This window comes from Typopeltis vanoorti, chromosome 9, assembly GCF_054136105.1.
Source record: "Typopeltis vanoorti isolate ZY-2024b chromosome 9, IOZ_Tvanoo_1.0, whole genome shotgun sequence".
In the NCBI taxonomy this organism is placed as follows: Eukaryota; Metazoa; Arthropoda; class Arachnida; order Uropygi; family Thelyphonidae; genus Typopeltis; species Typopeltis vanoorti.
The window spans coordinates 99,153,677-99,174,015 of NC_143557.1; the positions used below are offsets into that span (position 1 = coordinate 99,153,677).

General features: G+C 34.7%; 1 protein-coding gene across 1 annotated transcript in view; it reads right to left on the bottom strand.

The window, feature by feature from the left end:
- Positions 1 to 20,339, bottom strand: part of LOC150103291 (transcription factor E2F5-like) — a 119,051-nt gene that overhangs the window by 91,946 nt on the left and 6,766 nt on the right. Inside the window, exons 3-4 of the mRNA XM_090397885.1 lie at positions 12,311 to 12,581; positions 299 to 406 (exon numbers count right to left, since the gene is read on the bottom strand). Of these exons, the coding sequence (XP_090254011.1) occupies positions 299 to 406; positions 12,311 to 12,581 (379 nt within the window). The remainder of the gene's footprint in view (positions 1 to 298; positions 407 to 12,310; positions 12,582 to 20,339) is intronic.

Consider the following 20,339-nt stretch of genomic DNA (forward strand, 5'->3'; position numbering starts at 1 on the left):
ATAAAATGCGTATATAAATATATCCCTTCTTAATTTTTTAGATGCAAAATTCTACACAGCAGTTGCACAGCATACAACAAGCAACTGTCATGTAAGAAGGTAAAAAGAGAAACAAAGACTACCTACTTTTTTTTTTTTGAACATCTGGAGGCTGTAATTTGGAGAATGTGGAGCAGAAAACAAAAAAAGAAAGAAAGAAGCAGAGGAATAATTAATTTCAATTTGACAATTCATTCCAAACTTTCTTTGATATACAAAATAAAAGATAAACATATCCATAGAACAATTAATTTCTTACCTCAACTGCTACAGGCTGAGATGTAACTGCATCTCGATTGACTATATGTACATTGATTGGTCCCGTATTAGATTTCAAATGAATACAATATTTTTTAAGATTGAGAACCTAAGAGAAAGGGAAATGGAAAATGAAAATTATTATAAATTATTATATAAACGTCTTAGTATAACATGTACATGAAAACTGTAAATACATTAAACAGAACAAATGAAAATTGCAGATGCAATATATGTATCTGCTGGTCTAGTTGGCTTAGTAGTTAGTACATTCATTCTCCCAACAGGATGCAGTTCACATTCTGCTTTGGGCATGGATGTTTGCAATTGTTACTAGTGGGAAAGGTATTTCATCGTTTTGAACAAAATACCTGATCTGATTCTTGGAGGCCTGAAGTGGCTTGAAAAAAAGTTTCATGTTTGGTCTCTGGAGCCAGGTTTCCAGAATGCAAAATAAATTTACAATAATTGAAAATAAACCCTGAGCCTGCCCATCCACACACTAACGTGCTATGTGAAGTATGACAAATTCCCAGAATGGCCTTGTACTGTTGTCCATATGGTGAGGCAGGCACACTCATGTGATTGTGCATGTTTAAACATATCTGGTCTATTGCCTTGAGTAGTATCAAAACAATTAAGCTAGTAGTTGTGAAGTTGTCGAGGTTTGTGCAAAGTTATGCAAAAGTGCAAGTGAAAGTAGAAAAAGTGGACAGTGATTATGTCACAAAGAAGTCTGGTGTATTTAAGTGGCATAAAAGGTTTAAAGAGGAACAGAAAGATGCAAGAGACAATGAAAGAACTAGGTGACCATAAACTGAATGAACAGTGAAAGTGTGGAAAATACATGGCAAATAGTTTGGTCTGACAGATAAAGTGTATGGTTAATGGCAGAAGAATTACACTGACAGAGGAAAAAATTTAGAGTGAGGAAGATTTTGACAGATGATCTGGAAATGAGAAAAATTTCTGTAACTTTTGATCTTCACTCAAAAATTATAGAATTTTGATTGAACAGTAAAAGCAGCAGGTGGCTTCATATTTGTTCTGATTTTATTTCACAATCAGCTTTTTTTTTTTTTCCATGGTTATTACTGGTGATGAACTTGGTGCTTTCAGTACGACCTTGAAACAAAATACCAAAGCATGAAATGGAAAACATTATCTTCACCAAGAACAAACGTCATGATTGCAGATCAAGGGTATAGTTCAATTCGAATTCATTAAACGAGGAAAACTTTGAACCAACACTGTTATTTAGAAGTGATGGCAAGGTTATGTGAAACCATTCATATGAAGACACCTAAACTTTGACTGAACAATTGGATTATCCACTACGACAATGCCTCTCCTGCAAATATTGCAATATGCCGTTCATGATTTTCTGGCTAAAAAATCTATCACAAAATTGAACCATTCTCCGTATTCCCCAAATTTAGCTCCTTGTGACTTTTTGCTGTTCCCAAAACTGAAGATTAACTTTTGTGCGTGTGTGTGTGTGTTAACAGCTTTAATGGACCAAGTGCACTAGACACTGTACTAAACACAAAAATCATCAAATTGAAAAACAGAATTTCCATAATACAGTGTTCAGAAGTATATGTAATATTGCAGGTTTTCAATTTTCAAAGCCATGTTTTTTTGTTTATTTTTTCTGACTTTCTGCAAATGATATTTTAACTTGTTATATAATAAATATCAAAATTCTTATCCCACTACTAACAGGCAGAGGTTATTGCAAAAAATAACTTATTCTGTTGTAAGTCACAGAATACACAGCACATTTGTAGTTTGAAGTTTTCATGCTTGTTCGTGCCTGCAGAAAGCTATATGCAATTTTTTAAAGAAATGATTATTTAATTACTAGTTTTGCACACCATTTTTGTGTGCTTTTGCAGATTAAAAAAAAAAATAGGAAAAAAGTATACACAGATTTCTGAATTAACTGTTATAATTCAAATTAAACTTGAACTAGATGTTCAAATTGTAGTGAGATGTCAAGATGAATGGCTCACTGCTGCAGTGAGCTATATAAGTTCTCTCATAGCTTCTGCAGGTCCTTTATATAAACTGCCCACAGTTGATTTAAGAGGAGACCTTGGTTTTTATTAGGCTGAGTAGGACATCGTATTGTTTTGTTTGCTTCTTTAAATCTATGTGCATAACTGATAAATTCTATGCATGGCAGCTTAGTGAAATGCCAGTCCTGATTTATGTAACCATTTTTTTCTCCAAATCCTTGATATGCTCTTTTTGATGGATTTCTCCAGACTGACTTATCTGTCCAATGTAGCAAATGCTGCAAGTACAGATTTTTTACAGTCGTGGTTTCAGAGGTGCGTGAGGTGGTTTCAGCAATGTTAACATGATGAATATTTTTTGTAGTGGTTAAAGGCAACTTTCAAGGAAGTTGTATTGTTTTAAAGCTTTTGCTATTTTTCTATAACATTTTTAATATAAAGTAAAGAAATAGCACCTTTGTAGTTGTCTTGTTGTATATGCTCTGGAATATGCAATAGCCTTTTTAAGATGATATTGATAATTTAGAGATTGTGTCCAATTTTTTAGGAGAATGTCTTTAATATATGTTATTTCTTTTTCTCATTTATCATCAGTACTTGATATTGTAATGGCCTTGTCTTTAAGTTTTTATTAAGCCTTGTTTTTGTGCTGGATAGTATTGTGATGTGGCATGTAGATATCATCAAGTATTGAGTTTTTTTTTTTTTTTTTTTCAAATGAAAGATTACCATGATTTTCTACTGGAGGAAAAAAAACAAACTTTGTAGTTGGCAGCTTTCTAGGAAGGGAAGGGATCTGTCTTTTTCTTCTTCTAATGTAAACTGGATTTTTTGGTTTAAACAGTTGAGGAATTCTGTAAATTTGTGAAAGGTGTCTTTTCTGAGCCTGGCCAAATAATGATGTCATCGACATAGCTAAGCTGAAGCTTGGTTTTGTATAATACATGTTGATGGCTGTTTATTCCAATGTCTCATTGTATATGTTTGCCAAATGTTGTGAAATAGATGCACCCATAGATAGGCCTTCAAGTCTGTTTGAAATAGAGGTCTTCACACTTGAAGAAAGTGTTCTCTATACAATGTTTAAGGAGTTTCACAGTACTATCAAGTGGGAAAATATCTTCGAGGATTGATATGGTATCTTCTCTTGTAAACATTTCGGACATCCAAACTCCATTACATCTGTGGAATCCAGTTGAATATCTTATTTTGTTTATGAAGTATTTGAATTTTTTTTACATACATTGATGTTTTTCCTACATGTGGGGACATAGGAGTGGATAAATATTTACAAAGATAGTATGTTAGTGAATGTATGGCATTGATTACATATCTAAGTGGAATATCCTCATTATTTTTGGAACTCCATAAATACGTGGAATAACAGGATGTTTTGAAGTTCTGTTCTTTGATTTCTTTAGGCCAGTTGAAAAGATCTCTTATTAAATCATTGGTTTTGTTATGAATAGACCATGTGGGATCACTGTCTAATAAGTGTTTGCATCACTAGCTAAGCACCTCATTCCCACAAAGAAAAACACAAAGTAAACTGCCATATACAGAATTCAAGTTATGTAAGTAGATTTAAAGAACTGAGAGAAATTATATGACGTATTACTCAATGTAATAAAAACTAAGGTCTCATCTTAAATCAACTATGAGCAGCACATATAAAAGACTTGCATATTAATGAATTAGACTATGAGAAAACTTATACAGCACACTGCAATAATGAACCACAAGACACCTCACTATGATTTTCAACATCTAGTTCAAGTTTCATATGAATTAAAACAGCTGTTAATTCAGAATTTATGTATACTTTTTTTCTTTCTATTTGTTTTTTAATCTGAGGAAGCATAAAAATGGTGTACAAAACTAGTAATTAAATAAAAATTTCCTAAAAAAAAGTTGCGCATGATTTTCACCAGAAATGCTTGTTATACTGAATAGTTTCAGGCTGGGATACAAAGTTATATCCTGGTCTTTGAAACCATTCAAAAACTTAAAACTATATAATCCTCATCTTCCTCAGTCTAAAACAGAACGTTCTATAACACAGTGACGGCTGAACTGGATAGGGGTAATGGGTTTACAGTAATACTACTGGACCTTGCCAAGGCTTTTGATAGGATACCACATAGAACCCTAATCAGTAAACTGGAGCAGATGGGGATAGATATAGGGTTGGTGAGATGGATAGGAGAGTGGTTGAAGGAGAGATACCAGAGAGTGGTTTATTCAGGAGTTGAGTCTAAAAGACGGCTTGTGACTAGTGGAGTGCCACAGGGCTCTGTTCTTGGACCACTGCTTTTCAATTTGTTCATCAATGATATAGGAAAGGATTTGAGAGGAAGTGTTCACTTGTTTGCTGATGATGCAAAGTTGGGTAGAGCAATTATGAGTGCACAGGATGTCAAATTTTTACAGGATGATTTGGATAGTTTGGAGGACTGGGCTAGGAAAAATGGATGTCAATTTAATGTGCCAAAGTGTAAGGCTATGCACTTTGGGGTGAAAAGAATAGCAGCAGTATATCGCATTGGTGGAACCGTACTCCAGGCGATTGATGAGGCCAGGGATTTGGGAGTGTTGGTGGATAGGGAATTGAAGTTTAGGGGGCACATTGCAAAAGTGACTAAAACAGCTCACCAAATCACTTGGCTTCTGAAAAATACTTTAACATGCAGAGACAAACAAGTTGTTGTTCCTCTGTATCGAGCCTTGATAAGACCCCATCTGGACTACTGTGTCTAGTTATGGGCACCAGGGTTTCTTCGTGATGGGGAGGAAGTGGAGAGGATCCAGAGACGAGTGACCAAGATGATAGCAGGTCTGTGGAATGAACCTTATGAGAATAGGTTGAAGATTTGTGGGTTGCAGAAATTGGTCGATAGGCGAAGGAGGGGTGATATGATTGAGACATTCAAATCACTGAAGGGTTTCTATAAGATTGATCCAGAAGATATTTTTGAAAATATGACTGGTGGTGGGAGGACTAGGGGTCATGAATGGAAGCTGGGCAAGAGCGTGGTTGACAAGGGTGTTAGAGCTAGGTTTTTTTACTTGGAGAGTAGTGAATGAGTAGAATAAGCTTCCAGAGTCTGTTGTGGGTGCTACGACCGTGAATGAGTTCAAGGCAAGGTATGATAGATACTGTGTGAATGTCGAATAGTTGTTCTTGACATGATGTTAGGCCCTCCCTCGATGAGTCTGTCGACTCCTTGGAGTTGCCCGGAACAATAATAATAATAAAATCTCCTTTTGATGAACACAGATCATAAATAGAAATAGAACACTCAATCCGAATATTGCATAAAAGAAGCATGCTTGAAAATATACCATACTTATAGCAGTACCTACATTATTATATGGCAGCAATAAATAAACAAGATAAAGAATACAAACTGTGAAATGAGATTCATGAGAAAAACTGCAAAATACACATTATTAGATTAAAAAACAAGGAATGAAGTATTTTAAAAGAACTAAAAATCAAATCAATAAAAGGGAAACTAAACAAATACAAACAAAATTGGATAAAACCTGCAAACGGAATGGCCAAACACCCACTATCCTAAATAATTCATAAAATATAAACCAATTGGGAAGAGAAGGCCAAGAAGACAATATTAGACATTATCCATCTAATATTCTCACAAGAGGATATTAGATGGATAATGAGACTGCAACAGACCAGTATAGTCTATACCCATATTTAGCATTTATCATAATGCTAAATATGGGTATATTTATCATAATGCTAAATATACCCATATTTAGCATTATGATGATTTTTCAATGTGGCTTTGCTAACACTATATCCAATGTATCAATATAGAGGACTAAGCCTCCATTATATTTTCTCTAGAGGTAGGATGGCCCAGTTGTACCCACAAGAACTGGGATGTTTCGGCACCACACCATCCAGCAATTATACAAATCTCAAATATACCCAATCCTAGGATACAGTTCAAGTTTGGAGTTATATACCAAAAATTCCCTAAAAATGCTTGATACTTATATCACTATTGAGCTGATAGCTAATTCTTCTTTCAGCTCTAACCTATTAAAACAATTAATCTATTATGGCCAATATTTGTGTTCACTGTAGTATGGAAATGTCTGGCAGCACACCTGAATTGTCAATCATGTATTTAAAAAATTTTTTTTTAATATATATTTTTGCATGTTTATAATGTTAACAGCATTGCAAAAATCATTTAGAAAATTAAGAACTATAGCTAATTTGCTTTCTATATCAAGCAAACAAGCTATGACACAAACTAGCATTGTGTCTCCAAGAATAACTAGCAATGTCTGACAAGGTTGCATTAAAATTGGAAAATCTGGAAAACATGATGCTAATAAAGACCACAAAAGGATGAGTCAAATATCAGGAATTTTCCCATCTAAATCATGAGTGTTTTCAGGTAAGAAAACAAGTTAAAAAGCTAATATACAGTATTCAAGTATTAATTTTTGGAAAAGTCATGATAGCAGCTCCACATTACTGTGCTGACCTGAGCTGAATTGAAGATCAAATCAGTAATTTGAATATTAGTTGTTAGGAGTTTGGATATTATGCAAATTCCTGAAGCTCAACTTGAGATAATAACTTTTTTTTCTCTAATAATGCAAGATAAACAGAACCTTAGCTTAGATATATGCAGACAAAATAAAAAGAACCTTAGCCTAGATATATGCCAACTATGTAACGTTATACTAATGCCTATAAGGTAGGCTGGACAGATATCACCTTACTTTATCTGTGAACATTAAATCAGAAAAAGGCATTGATTGATTCAGCTAGGGAAGTATGTGGTGAAGTTGTCTGCAAGAATAGAAAAATAAGAACACATGGTGGACACAAGAAGTTAAAGAAGCAGTCCTGGAAAAAAAATCAAGCATACCAAAAGTTCCTATCAAATAAGTTGGCAGATGCCCTAAAAGAATACAAAGAAAAATGTAAGAGCTAAGCTATGTGTAAAAGTAGCTAAATAAGTCATTGGAATACGTTGGTAAGAGTATGGAAAATAAATATCAGGAAGGTGGGAAAATGTTCTGGAGGCTATTGAAGCAGCTTAGAAATGGAGGAAAGAGTACTGTAAAAGGAATCAGAGGATAAAGGTAACATTAAATCTGAAGATAAGGATATCCTAGGTGTTTGGAGCAATTACTTTGAAAAACTGTTAAACGAACCAAGCAGTGACAGAAACAGTGCATTAGAAACTTTTCAAGAGGATGCAAAGAGGAGTACATATCAATACTTGAGGTAAAAAAAAAAGCTGTCAAAAACTTGAAATGTGAAAAGTCAGCTGGAGTAGATGATATTCAACCAGAAATGCTTAAGTATGGAGGTATAAAAGTTTCACAGTGGTTACACTGCATAATTCAGAGGGCCTTAGAAAGTAAATTCCCAATGATTGGAGTAGAGCTCTTACTCCAAGTACCCATTTATTTAAAAAAAGGAATAAAACTGAATGTGAGAATTACAGAGAAATTTCTATACTAAGTGTTCTAGATAAGATTTATGCAAGCATACTTAAAAAGAGGTTGAGAATGATTGTGGAAGAGAAACTTGGAGATGAACAAGCTGGGTTCAAGCCAAATAGAGGTTGTCAAGATCAGATTTTCACTTCCAGATCTGTACTTAAGTACAGATCTGGAAAAAGGCATACGACAGGGTACCCAGAGAAAAGCTTTTCAAAATATTACATAAGGGTTGAATGGAACATTATACATAGTCTGTGTTTAAGTTGTCAGTCAGAAGTTAGAATTGAAGGAAATACAGGAAGATGGTTTGATGTAAAATCAGGAGTAAGACAAGGATGCACATTATCTCCACTCTTATTCATCATCTATATCAGGCATGTCACACACATGGCCTGCAGGCCACATGAGGCCTGCCAACAAGTAACATGCGGCCCACCAAACTTTGTAACCAATATGGTTATTTAACTTTTGACAACACTGAATTAAATAAACTTATTTAAAAAATTAACATTTCCACTTAAGATTATTTTATATGCCACACTACTCTGCAATTTCTAAAGGAAATAATGTTCTATTTGTCATTTCAAAAAATCTTGTTACACCACTGCATAAATATTGAATTTTAATGAGCAAGTCTACGTAAGTGGCTACATCCACTGACCACAGCAATCGGAGGCTAGCTGTTTAGCAATTTCCAAGTCGTAAGAAAGTGTAGTGTTTTCTTTATAATTAATAAAGAATTTATAAAAATAATGTCGAAACCTTCAACCAGTATGAGTAAAAAACGATTAATTGAAGAAGAACATCGTAGTTTTCAAGAACAATGGGAGTCACAATATTTTTGTATTCAAGAGAAAAAAAAAAAAATTGTGCTTGATATGTAGAAACTATTGCAGTTTGCAAAGAATATAATATTAAAAGCATTATGATACAAATCATAAAGAAAACTATGAAAAATATGTTGCAAAACTTTGTGAAGATAAATTGTCAGAATTAAAGTTGACAGAATTAAATTAGCTGTATACAAGACAGTGTTCAAACCAGTTTTAACTTATGGATCTGAGAGCTGGGTCAGAAGTAAAACACATGACCAAAGACTAGAGACCGCAGATATAAGAGTCCTGAGAAAGATTATAGGCATGAATAGATGGCATCAATGGCAATATCATATTAAAAACGAGGATATTAGGAAAGAACTTGACATTGCCAACATCCAGGAATGCGTTAGCAGAACTAATTTCAGGTAGTATGGTCACTTAAACAGAATGGGCAAAGAAAGATTAGCAAAACAAGTGTTCTCTGCCAGGTTGGCAACAAAACGACCCAGAGGAAGACCAAGATATAGGTGGATTGATACGGTACAAAGTGTGCCTTAGACGGTAGAAATATAAGATCTGATAATGTTGGAGTCTTGACAAGTAACAGACTGATTTGGAGGAAAATTGTAGATAGGAAGTTATTAATGATGTAATTTTTTTCATGTAGTACTATCATATCCTGTACACCCCCCCCTTGAGGGTAGGAATTTGATGATGATGATGATGAAAGTTGACACTTCAAAATCAACAAAGTGTATTTACCAAACCTATTGAAGATAGAGCTACGGTAAAAACCAGTTATTTGTTACTACATTTAATTGCAAGCAAGTCTGAATCTTTAATAATACATTTGCGAAGCAAGTCTTCGCAAATGTATTATTAAAGCAGTTGAAGTGTTGTGTCCCGATCAATTAAAGAAATTTAAAAATATAAGCTTATCTCGAAATATCATTGCTAGCAGAATTGATGGTATAGCCAGGAACTTAAGGAATCAACTAAAATCAATAATTCCAACATTTCAGACCTATTCCCTTGCAATTGATGAAAGTACAGATGTATAGGATATTGCTTAGCTGGCTGTTTTTATTCGTGGATGTGATATGAACTTAAAGGTAAGTGAAGAACTTCTAGAAATTATTGCTATGCACGATACAACCAATGGAGTTGAAATTTTTGACACTCTTATGGAAGTTTTGAATGAATACAATTTACCACAAAAAAGCTAGTTTGTCTTGCAACTGATGGTGCTCCTGCCACAATTGGTGTTGTTAAAGGAGTTGTTACAAATTTAAAAGAAAAATGCAAAGAACAAGGTAATAATAATTTTCAACATTTTCATTGTATTATTCATCAGCAAACACTATGCTCCAAAGTTTTAAATATTGGACATGTCCTAAAAATGTCAGTAAAACTGTAAATTATATTCATGCACGTGGGCTTAATCATTGCCAATTTAGTTAACTTTCTAGAAGATATAGAAAGTGAATATAGCGATCTACCTTATTATACAGAAATTAGATAGCTTTCCAGTCATAAAGTTTTAAAGAGATTCTTCAAATTGCTGAACGAAATTACCATTTTTTTTTAGAACAGAAAAATTATGAATGTGAAATATTAAAAAATGATCAATGGATAAAGCACCTGGCTTTTTCAGTTGACATTACAAGTCACCTTAGTCAACTTAATCTTAAGCTACAAGGCAAACATCAAGTAGTTACCATGTTATTTGACAATATTAACATTTTCAAACAGAATACTTTGGCAAAAACAAATTCAAAATGAAAATTTATCCCATTTTGAATGTTGTCAATCATTATTACAAAAATCACCGAAATTGAAATTTTCAGAATATGCTAATCAAATTAATTTATTAGGAAATTAATTCGAAAGAAGATATTTAGATTTTAAGAAATATGAAAATCAGTTTCACCTATTTACTTCTCCTCTATCGATTGATGTTGAAATTGTTGATAACAATTTACAGTTGGAATTAATCGAAATTCAGTGCGATTCCGGATTGAAACAAAAATATATGGATGCTGGAATTCTATAGTTCTATAATTATTTATCAGTCGATCGATACCCCAGTGTGTTATGTGCAATTAGGAGTACTTTATCTATGTTTGGTAGCACATATTTATGCAAACAACTATTTTCAACTTTAAAGAATAATAAAACTGCGGAAAGATCAAGATTAACAGAACAGCATGTGCAAGCAATATTGAAAATAATACAGCTCAACAAATTCAACCAAATTTTGAAGATTTCGTTAATGAAAAATGTTGTCAAGTTTCTTCAAAAAAATTATATGCATAATTTTATTTAAATATGTAAACTTTATATTTTATATGTATTTTTGTAACATGGTTGTATTTTGTACTTATATACTCTAATGTTAATATTAAAAAATCTGTTTTCTCTTTATTTCAAGATTTTTTTTTCTGTTGCGGCCCGGGGCTTGATGTATAATTCTTAATTTGGACCTTGGAGGTAAAGGAGTTTGACATGCCTGATCTATATGGATCACATTATGAAAGAAAGTAGCATCAAGCATGATATTAGAATTGAAGATTTCAAACTTAGCTCTTTGCTTTATGCAGATGATGTTGTAACTCCTAAAAACATCTAGTACCAGTCTCCAGGATTCACTAACTACATTGAATAACAGCTATAACAAATTTGGCATGAAAATCAGCAATAACAAAAACTATGAAAATAGGCAGAAGCATAGAAAACTTCGGCTTTTAGTTTTTAGTGAAGATGGCAGGTTAAATCTGGAAATAGACAACAGAATAAGCAAAACTGGCATGATGGGTAGCCAAGTGAAAAAATATATATGGATTAAGAGAGAAATTAGCCAAACTAGCAGCATACAAGAGTGTTCTTGTATGCTGCTCTCAGACCCATAACTTAAAACCAGTTTTAAGTTATGGATCTGAGAGCTTGGTTAGAAATAAAGCACTAGATCAAAGACAAGTGACCATAGATATGAGGATTCTGAGAAAAATTAGGGAGTGAACTAATAACAATGGCAGAATCATTATAAAATGAAAATATTAGAAAGGAACTTGACATTATTCGTATTCAAGAATGTGCAACATAGCTAATCTAAAGTGGTATGGTCACTTAAATAGAATGAGTTATGAGTTAAGAAAGGTTAGCAAAACAAATGTTTGATACCTGCCAGGATGGCAGGCATCAAACATCTGTTTTGTGAGAGACAGAGAAAGACCAAGCTCTAGGTGGATTGATTGTCAGAAAGTCCTTAAAAGCATGGAATGTTAGATATGACAATATTGGAGTGCTCATAAGTAATAGATTGATTTGGAAGAAAACTGTTGATAGGAGATTAATAATAATGTAAACTTAATCATGTAGTGCTGTCATAGTAACCTATGTACTTTTGCAGTTTCAATATGCTATGCCTAAGAGTTACTTATTTCACATGCAGAGAATTGGTAAACTAACATATTTATCAACCACATTTACCCAGGTAATAAGACATACATATTAAGATAAAGCGAATTAAGTTTAGGTTACTATGTACCTTAGATGTGAGAAAATCAAAATTATATAGCATGATGACAAAATCATAAGTAAATATATATAAAATGGCAACTGGAATTTAGAACACATAATTAATCTTCATACTAAGTAGTTAATAAAAACTTTTCACACCTCATCAGACATTGGAACTTCTAACTGAGTACCAGAAGGTGCTTCCACAGAAAGGAGGGTGTCACCTTCAAAACACTGACATATATCTTCATGAGTGACAAAAGAAAACTTGCGATTTATTGGTTCTTCTGTAATATTGCAAATGCTCTGCTGAACCCAAGAACGATGAAGATCTAATTCTTTTTCCTTCTCCTCTAAAAATTCCAGATCCTTCTTTATTGCAATCAGTTTATCAGAGATTTCCCTTGTATTACATCCAGGTCCAGCACCTCTGAGGATAATAAAACAAAAACAACCTAAATAAATAGGCTGTTTGCCATTCACAAAGCAAACTGATTCTAGAAAAACAGCCAGCTGTTGCTCTAAATATAATAAATAACACTGTAAGTTGTCATAAATGCATTAAATGATATTAATACAATAAACAGCTTTTTTTTATTATTAAAAACTAATTTCATATTTCTCATAATTTAGTTAGTATTACTTGGTAAAAATAAATATACTTAGAAAGTTTATAACTCAGAAATGTTGATGTTCTTTAGGGTAAAGTATAGGAAAGTCATTTTTTCTTGATGTTTTCTGAAGTCATTTGTCTTTTGCATTCCCAGAAGTTAGCCCATCATGCTTTAGAGATAATAACTGTGGTATTGCCCCCTCTTCCCCATTTTTTTTTTATTTTTTAGGAATGATAGTGATTCATAAAATAATAAATATACTGACAGGTAATGTAATGGGCTATCTAGTTTCAGAGCCCAACATAAACTAATGTAAATACTGTTTAAAAATTATTCATTTATATTTTAATATGAATATGTAAACATTTCATCCATGGATTAAGAAACAGTTTAAATACAAATAGTGTATTGAATATTCAAGATTTAACTGGAAAAAAAAAAAAAAAAAAAAAAAAAAAAAAAAAAAAAAAAAAAAACATTTATTCTATTAGTTACCAGCATGTAATATTTACTGAGTTGATCTCTGAATTGCAATGTGTGAAGGTAAGACATCTCTATCGCAAACAGAACTATCAACTGGTAGAACTTTAAATTTCAACATTAAAGAGGAAATATGTTATTGCTTATCATGAAAGATTTAGATCCATAATAGGAGGAGTTTCAGACAGTATTAATCGACTCAAGTGAACAGTTTCCAAGCATGGAGCTGTACAGTTGGGTGTTGCAATGAATGAAAAACAATGATTTAATGGATCAAATGCTTAATGAAATAGGAGATTTTAATAATGAAGATATTGATTTTGAAGAATGAAACAGTATATTACAAATGCATTTTTCAGAGGAGTTTTGTAACAGTTATCTGAAGCAAAGCATGAACTTAACAGAGAGAAAACTATCTTGGATTTCATAACAGAAATCAGTGGTGAATCATTAATTACCTAATAAGGAGTTCTATTTAAAACTGATTACCTAGCCAAGGTTAAATTATCATTGTCACTCGTGATATTTAACATTGGTTAAGTAATTAAATCTAAGGAGAGAAGTGATAATTAGCAAGTTTCAGGGAAGAATTTCAAGAAAGCTAACTTTGAGAGAATGATAAAGGAATTAAGAATTAATTGGGGGGAGGGGGGCTATTGAAAGGGTATGACACTGATACATAATGGCAGATAGAAGACATTTTATATAATTTAAGATATATAGGTATAGTTTATTCCAAGAAATCTGGATTTGGTTAGATGAATATTCAAATTCACAGTACTGTAAGAAAAAAAATATGGAAAAAGAAGGGATATGGCAAATCATTTTATCATATTAAGTATAAGTGACAAACAGTATGAAATATTAAGTAGCCATACTAGTCTGGTTGTTCAAGTAGTTAGCCTATTCACTCTCCAATCAAAAGGCTGTGGGTTTGAATCTTACCATAGGCAATGATGTTTTGTGAATGCCTTTAAGGTGGTAAGTGAATTTCACCAATCAGTGTAAGACTAACACCCCAATTATCACAGGTAGCTTGAAAAAGTTCTATATTTTGTTTTTATATCAAGGTTTCTGGATTATCTAATCTTAAGCACAAAAAAAAAAAAAAAAAAAAAAACTGCACAACAAAAATTTAACTAAATAAAATGTTTTTCATATGAATATTTTAATTGTCTACAAAAGTAAATATCTGATAAAACAGGCATTCTGGCATGCAAATTCCAAGAGCATCACTTGGAATATCCAATAGAAATTGATCTATCACTCAACAGGTCCACATAATGCAAATTACTGATGCCTATAAAAATACAGACTGCATTTTTGACTATTCCACTTCAGTCCATTTTTTTTGGTTTGCTCAGTGAGTAAACCACATCTCCAGTACTACTTTCAGGATGACAAGCTATTGGATGACTTGAAGCTGGCCAGTCACAGACAAAGGCGGCATTTTGGTTTAATGTGTCACTAAGTATCATCTTAGTATTATGGATGCGGTTTCAGGAGACAGGAACCACTACAAGATGAGCCAGCCAAGGTCACCCAAGAGCTACATCAATCAGAAGACCACTATCTGGATCTAACAGCAAGATGGAACCCTACAATGTCCTGCCACCAACCATCTCCTCAGGCTGCTCTGCCACAAGTGAAAACATTTCCAACTAAACTGGGTTAAGAAGACTCAATTCAAGTGGACTTTACACAGGAAAGCCAGTGGTTTGCATCTCATTAACTACAAAGCACCACAGAATATGGTGTCAAAATTGGTGTAATGAACATTCGACTTGGAGCCCCAACAAATGGGGCAACAAAAGTTCTGTTATCTGATTAGTCCTACTTTAGTCTACAAATAGATTCTAGATGTTTGTTCTGGAGAGAATGAGGATTGAAGCACTATTCCTCCATCAGAAAAAGGTACACTTATGGTGGAGGCAGTTCTCATGTGGGAGAAAGAATGACAACTGCACCCACTTTCATGTTTTTGATAGAGATACTGTAACTGCACAGAGGTACTGAGAACAGATCCTTGAACCCCATGTGCAATTCTGCAAGGGCTTAGCCCAGATTTTTTTACCATCCATGACAATGCCACTGCCCAAAGGACTCAAATAGTGAAGTATCTTGAAAGTGAAAATATTTAACAACTGGCATGGCAAGCACAGACTTAAATCGGACTGACCATGTGTGGGATACTCTTGGACACTGCACTGCACTGCACACCGAGACCCAGTCTTAATAACTTAGTGAATTAAAGTCTGTTCTGGAGGAAGAATGGGATTTATTGCCATAGATTCCTATTGGCACCATTATACTAAACTTGGTCCACTGCTGTCAGGCCTGTTTAACTGTTAGTGGGGGGGGGGGGGGATCATACACCATAGTAATGTTATGTGACCATATTTCAAGCATACTGTGTTGACTTCTGTAATGTTATCTTTTTTTGGGGGAGAATTCTCGTATGCTCTTATGTCCCTTATACCTGGACAATGTTGCTCGCTGTTTCCTCATTTCATTGTTATTCTATTGTACACATTTCCATCACACATTGCATGAAACTTTTTGTAAATGTGTTTGTTAATTTTGTTAAGCAGCATGATAAATTTCTAACCAAAGACTATAAAGCAAAATTTGAATTTTAGCCAGCTAGGAATGTTAAGATCAATCCAAAGATCTTTTACTAATAAGTAGAGAAGAGTAAGAATATCAGAAACAAATAAAACATAATTTGTTTTATTTGTTTCTGTTTTTATTTGTCATAATTTCCAGCTGCATGGAAATAATTGTGAGTAATCCAACTATACAAATTTCAGTACAACTATAGTTGTACTGAAATACGTTTGGCAGCCATTACAGCCACAGTAATTAATGCTATGAGGGAATTATATTAATGTCTTAGTTGCATGTATTCTCTGGAAAGTTGTATAGGATTAAAAATTCATCCAGTGTAACATGCTAAATAGTGAATTTTCTGGGAGAAAACACCTTGTCATTTTAGTAAGAGACCAACTAATCCATTTTTAGTTGAAAAACCTAAAAATGACAGCTGGGGTTTGGTTAAGAAATAGATTGCATATTAATGCCTGTCAAGTGGTGGTGCATATCATTAATGTTTGTAATGATGTTCTGGATGTTGGTAAAATGGATGATTTTAATGTACCATGCTATTTTGGATTTTTTGGAGGTATATTTCTTCTTTTTTTTAAAAATCAAAGGTATTTATTTGGTTGTCTTTCATGGTGAAACATTGTAAAATTACATAGCAGAGGTGACTGATTATGTATCTAGCTGCTACAATGCCTAGATTCCATTCCAATCCAATCCATGAACAGCCTTAGAAGTGTTACCTGCCTATACTCCAACTCACTTCAGGTACAACCTGGCAGAGCAAGCAGCAGCAGGATTATTTTGCCAGCTGATTGAGAAGCCTCCAGACATTTTACCATCAGGTTTGGGCAAGTATACTATCTAGTAGCTGGCCTGGAGAAATTGCTTTGCAGCTGTACCCTCAAATCTGAGTTGGCACAAAATTACTCTACCAAATCGGCTTGCCCTTTTCATATGCTCTCTCTCTCTATCACTCTCCAAATTCCGTCAACCACTCTGACCTCTTCAACTATCTCTCTCTCTCTCTCTCTCTAAAGCTCAACTTTCTGCAGTCAAAATACTCCAACAGTGAGGTCATCCTTCTTGGGGATTTCAATGTCCACAACTCATACTGGATCCTCTTCTTCAGTTTCACTGATCAAGCAGACAGGGATGCCGTGTTTGCCATCAGCAATGACCTATGTCAGATCATCAATCTTTCCTAACAGAATACCTGACAACCCCCCTCCAATTTGCCAACACACTTGACCTCTTCCTAATAAGCTTCCCTTCTAGGTATACTGTGGTTGTCAGTTCTCATCTTGATAACTAAGACCACAACCTCATACAAGTCTCTTATGCCACTGAACAACCTTTACCCACCAGTTCAGTCTCATGTCCTTTGCCATTACAAGAATGCCAACTGGGAGGACCTCTATGACTTCTATTGCTCCTTCCCATGGTCCGACTACTGCTTCAGTTCTTCTGATCCAAACACCTACTCAGACTGAATAACAGAAATCATTCTCACAGGAATGAAAACTTTCATCCCTTATTTCACTCAAAATTTTTAGCCACCATCCAGACCTTGGTTCTCAATAGTGTGCCAATGCTGTTAAAGAAAAAAAACCTCTGCTTACTATGAATGGCCCAAGACCAAATCTCCAGCTGCCCACTCTGCAACTCGCAACAGTTGTAAAAGAATCATCACAAAGTCCAAGGCAGACTTTGAAAGGGCCAAATGCTGCAAACTCACCTCCTGCCCAAATGGCAGTCGCTTCTTCTGGTCCCCTGCCAAGGCCATTGGTTGCAACTTCTGCCCACCCAGGTTTCCACTACTCCCAGATGGTACTGTGGTTACCTCGCCTAAAGACAAGGCCAACTTACAGGCATCACACTTCTCCTCCAATTCCTGCATTGATGACCTGGACAAAGTTCCCTCCACTCCACCAATAACAGCTCCCTTCATGTTCTTCCCATAATCCTCCAACAAAAAGAAATGTGAGGAATCCTTAATAACCTGAACATAAACAAGGCACCTGGTCCTGATGGTATTCCACCTATTGTGTTAAAAAATTGTGTCCCAGAACTAACACCTATCCAGTATCACCTCTTCAATCTATTCTATTCAACTGGCATCTATCCTACAACATGGAAATAGGTCCACATCCAGTCCATCCCAAAAGAAAGATGCTAAAAGTCAACCAACAACCCAATTGCTCTCTAACTTCTGTTCTCTCTAAAATTATGGAGAAGGTCATCAACAACCAACTCTTGAACCACCTAGAGACATACCAACTAATCAGTAACTAGCAGTATGGATTCTGCTAAAAGTTATAGACATTAGTGAGACTTAGCTAACAGCAGATGATATAGTTACAGGGACAGAATGTGAAGGGTTTTAGTATTTTTATTTTCAGATAACGTGGAGAAGATATAAAGGAGATCAGGGTACTGCTGATGATATAAGATGAATTGCAGCCAAAAAGAATAGGAGACAGACAGGAAGGTGGATGTGCATTTGAAGCAATCTGGTGTGAGATCAAAGCCAGTAAGACAAAATATTCACTTGGTTGTTACTATAGGCTAGGGGATTCCTCGGATTATCTGGAAGGCATGCATCAGCAAATTAGTACAATGAGTGCAGGTTGAGTGATTATCATGGGGGAGGGCTTCAACTACAGAGATATAGACTGGAAGGAAGAAAGATCACATGGCAAGAAGGAAATGGAATTTATATACCTACTAAGAGATAATTACTTGAGGCAGCATGTGATGGAGGTGGGGGGGGGAGAAACTCAGGGTGTAGGAGTACTGGACATGGTCACAGGATCAGAACAGCTATCCATAACATTGCTACCTTCACAGAATATTCCTCATGTAAAACATGAGGAATATTCTGTCAAGAAGGAGCATATGTGGAACTACAATGCAGCTGATTATGATAAGCTTAGGAAGAAGCTGGAATCTGTGCCATGGCATAAAACCCTGCAAGGGAAGGATGTTAGTAGTGCATGGGAGCGTTGCATTTAGAGGTGCAACTCTCCCATGCACTACTAACATCTAGAGGAAGCAATATTAAAGTGTATACCTAAGGTAAGGAGGGTTAATCTGGTAGGAGTTAGATGGGTGAGTAATATCATTAAGCATGAGCTGCAGAAGAAGAAAATACTGTGGAGGGTATATAAGGAGAATGGTGACCAGCAAACACATGAACAGTACAAGGCTCAGACAAGAAAGGTGACCAGCATGGCAAAGAAGGCAAAATCAGATTTTGAGAAGAATCTAGCTGAGAGCCAAAAGAAATCCCAAAGAGTTTTTTCATTATGCAACAAGTAAGAGGAAGAATGACTATGGAAGTTTAACCTAAATAAGTACTGATAGTGATGGCAGAAGTAGATAAAATAGTTAAGTTACTGAGTGACCACTTTGCAAGGGTATATCATCCAAGTAAAGTTATAGCTGTGAGATATGTGACAGACTGATGTGGAAAAAGATGAATTGGAGGTTCTTAGGATACTGTAGAATCTCAATGTAAATACAATTGCAGGATTAAATGAGATATCAGCTCGGGTTTTGTGACAATGTGCAAGGGAACTGGCAATGCCTCTAACCAGGCTCTTTAAGTCTCAGGTCTGGTAGAGTTCCATGGGAGTGGAAAGAGGGCAAAATAACTCCATTGCATAAGGGAGATTCTATAATTGCACGAGCAAATTATAGACCAATCAGTATCTCAGGAGTGGTGGTAAAAGTACTGGAAAAATTGGTCAAAAAGAAAATTCAAGAATGGGTGAATAAGAACACGATACTATATGAGGAGCAAGATAGTTTTGTTAAGGGTTGGTCATGCCTTAGTAATTTACTAACTTTAAATTAACGATAGCAAGAAATTATATACTTGGTTTAATGCTTTATCCAAGTGTAAGGAAACAAAGTTTGTGCCTGAAGTACTTTCAGGACTGGGGCAACTCGTAAAGGTGGTATGACTTCACATCACTCGCCTTAGTATCCCATAATGCAAAGCACATCTCCTTGTGGACATGTATAAAGATATGCATTATGGCGACCTTTATTGAACTGGCTCCCACTGATGGGACCTCAATAAAGGTCGAAACCAGTTCATTTTATTAATGAAGAATATCATGTAGTAAAATATAGCAAATAAGATTCATTGCTGGCTAGTTGGCTAAGTTGTTAATGTATTTGCTCACCAAACAATCGTCTGCTTGTTTTGAATTTATAGTTGAAGCAACTAAGGCTATGATGATCAACCAACAGGCTACAAGTTTGAATCCTGCCATGGATATGGATGTTTCAGCAATTTTAAATGGAAGAAATTTCATCACATGGTATGAGACCACTAACTTATTGGTGGCTTGAAGCGGCCCTTAAAATTTATGTATTTGGTTTCTGGACCTACAATACTAATGTACTATAGGTTTACATGACATCAGTACTTTGTACTGCTAGTATTAATTAAAAAAATGCTTAGTTCCTATCATGAATATATA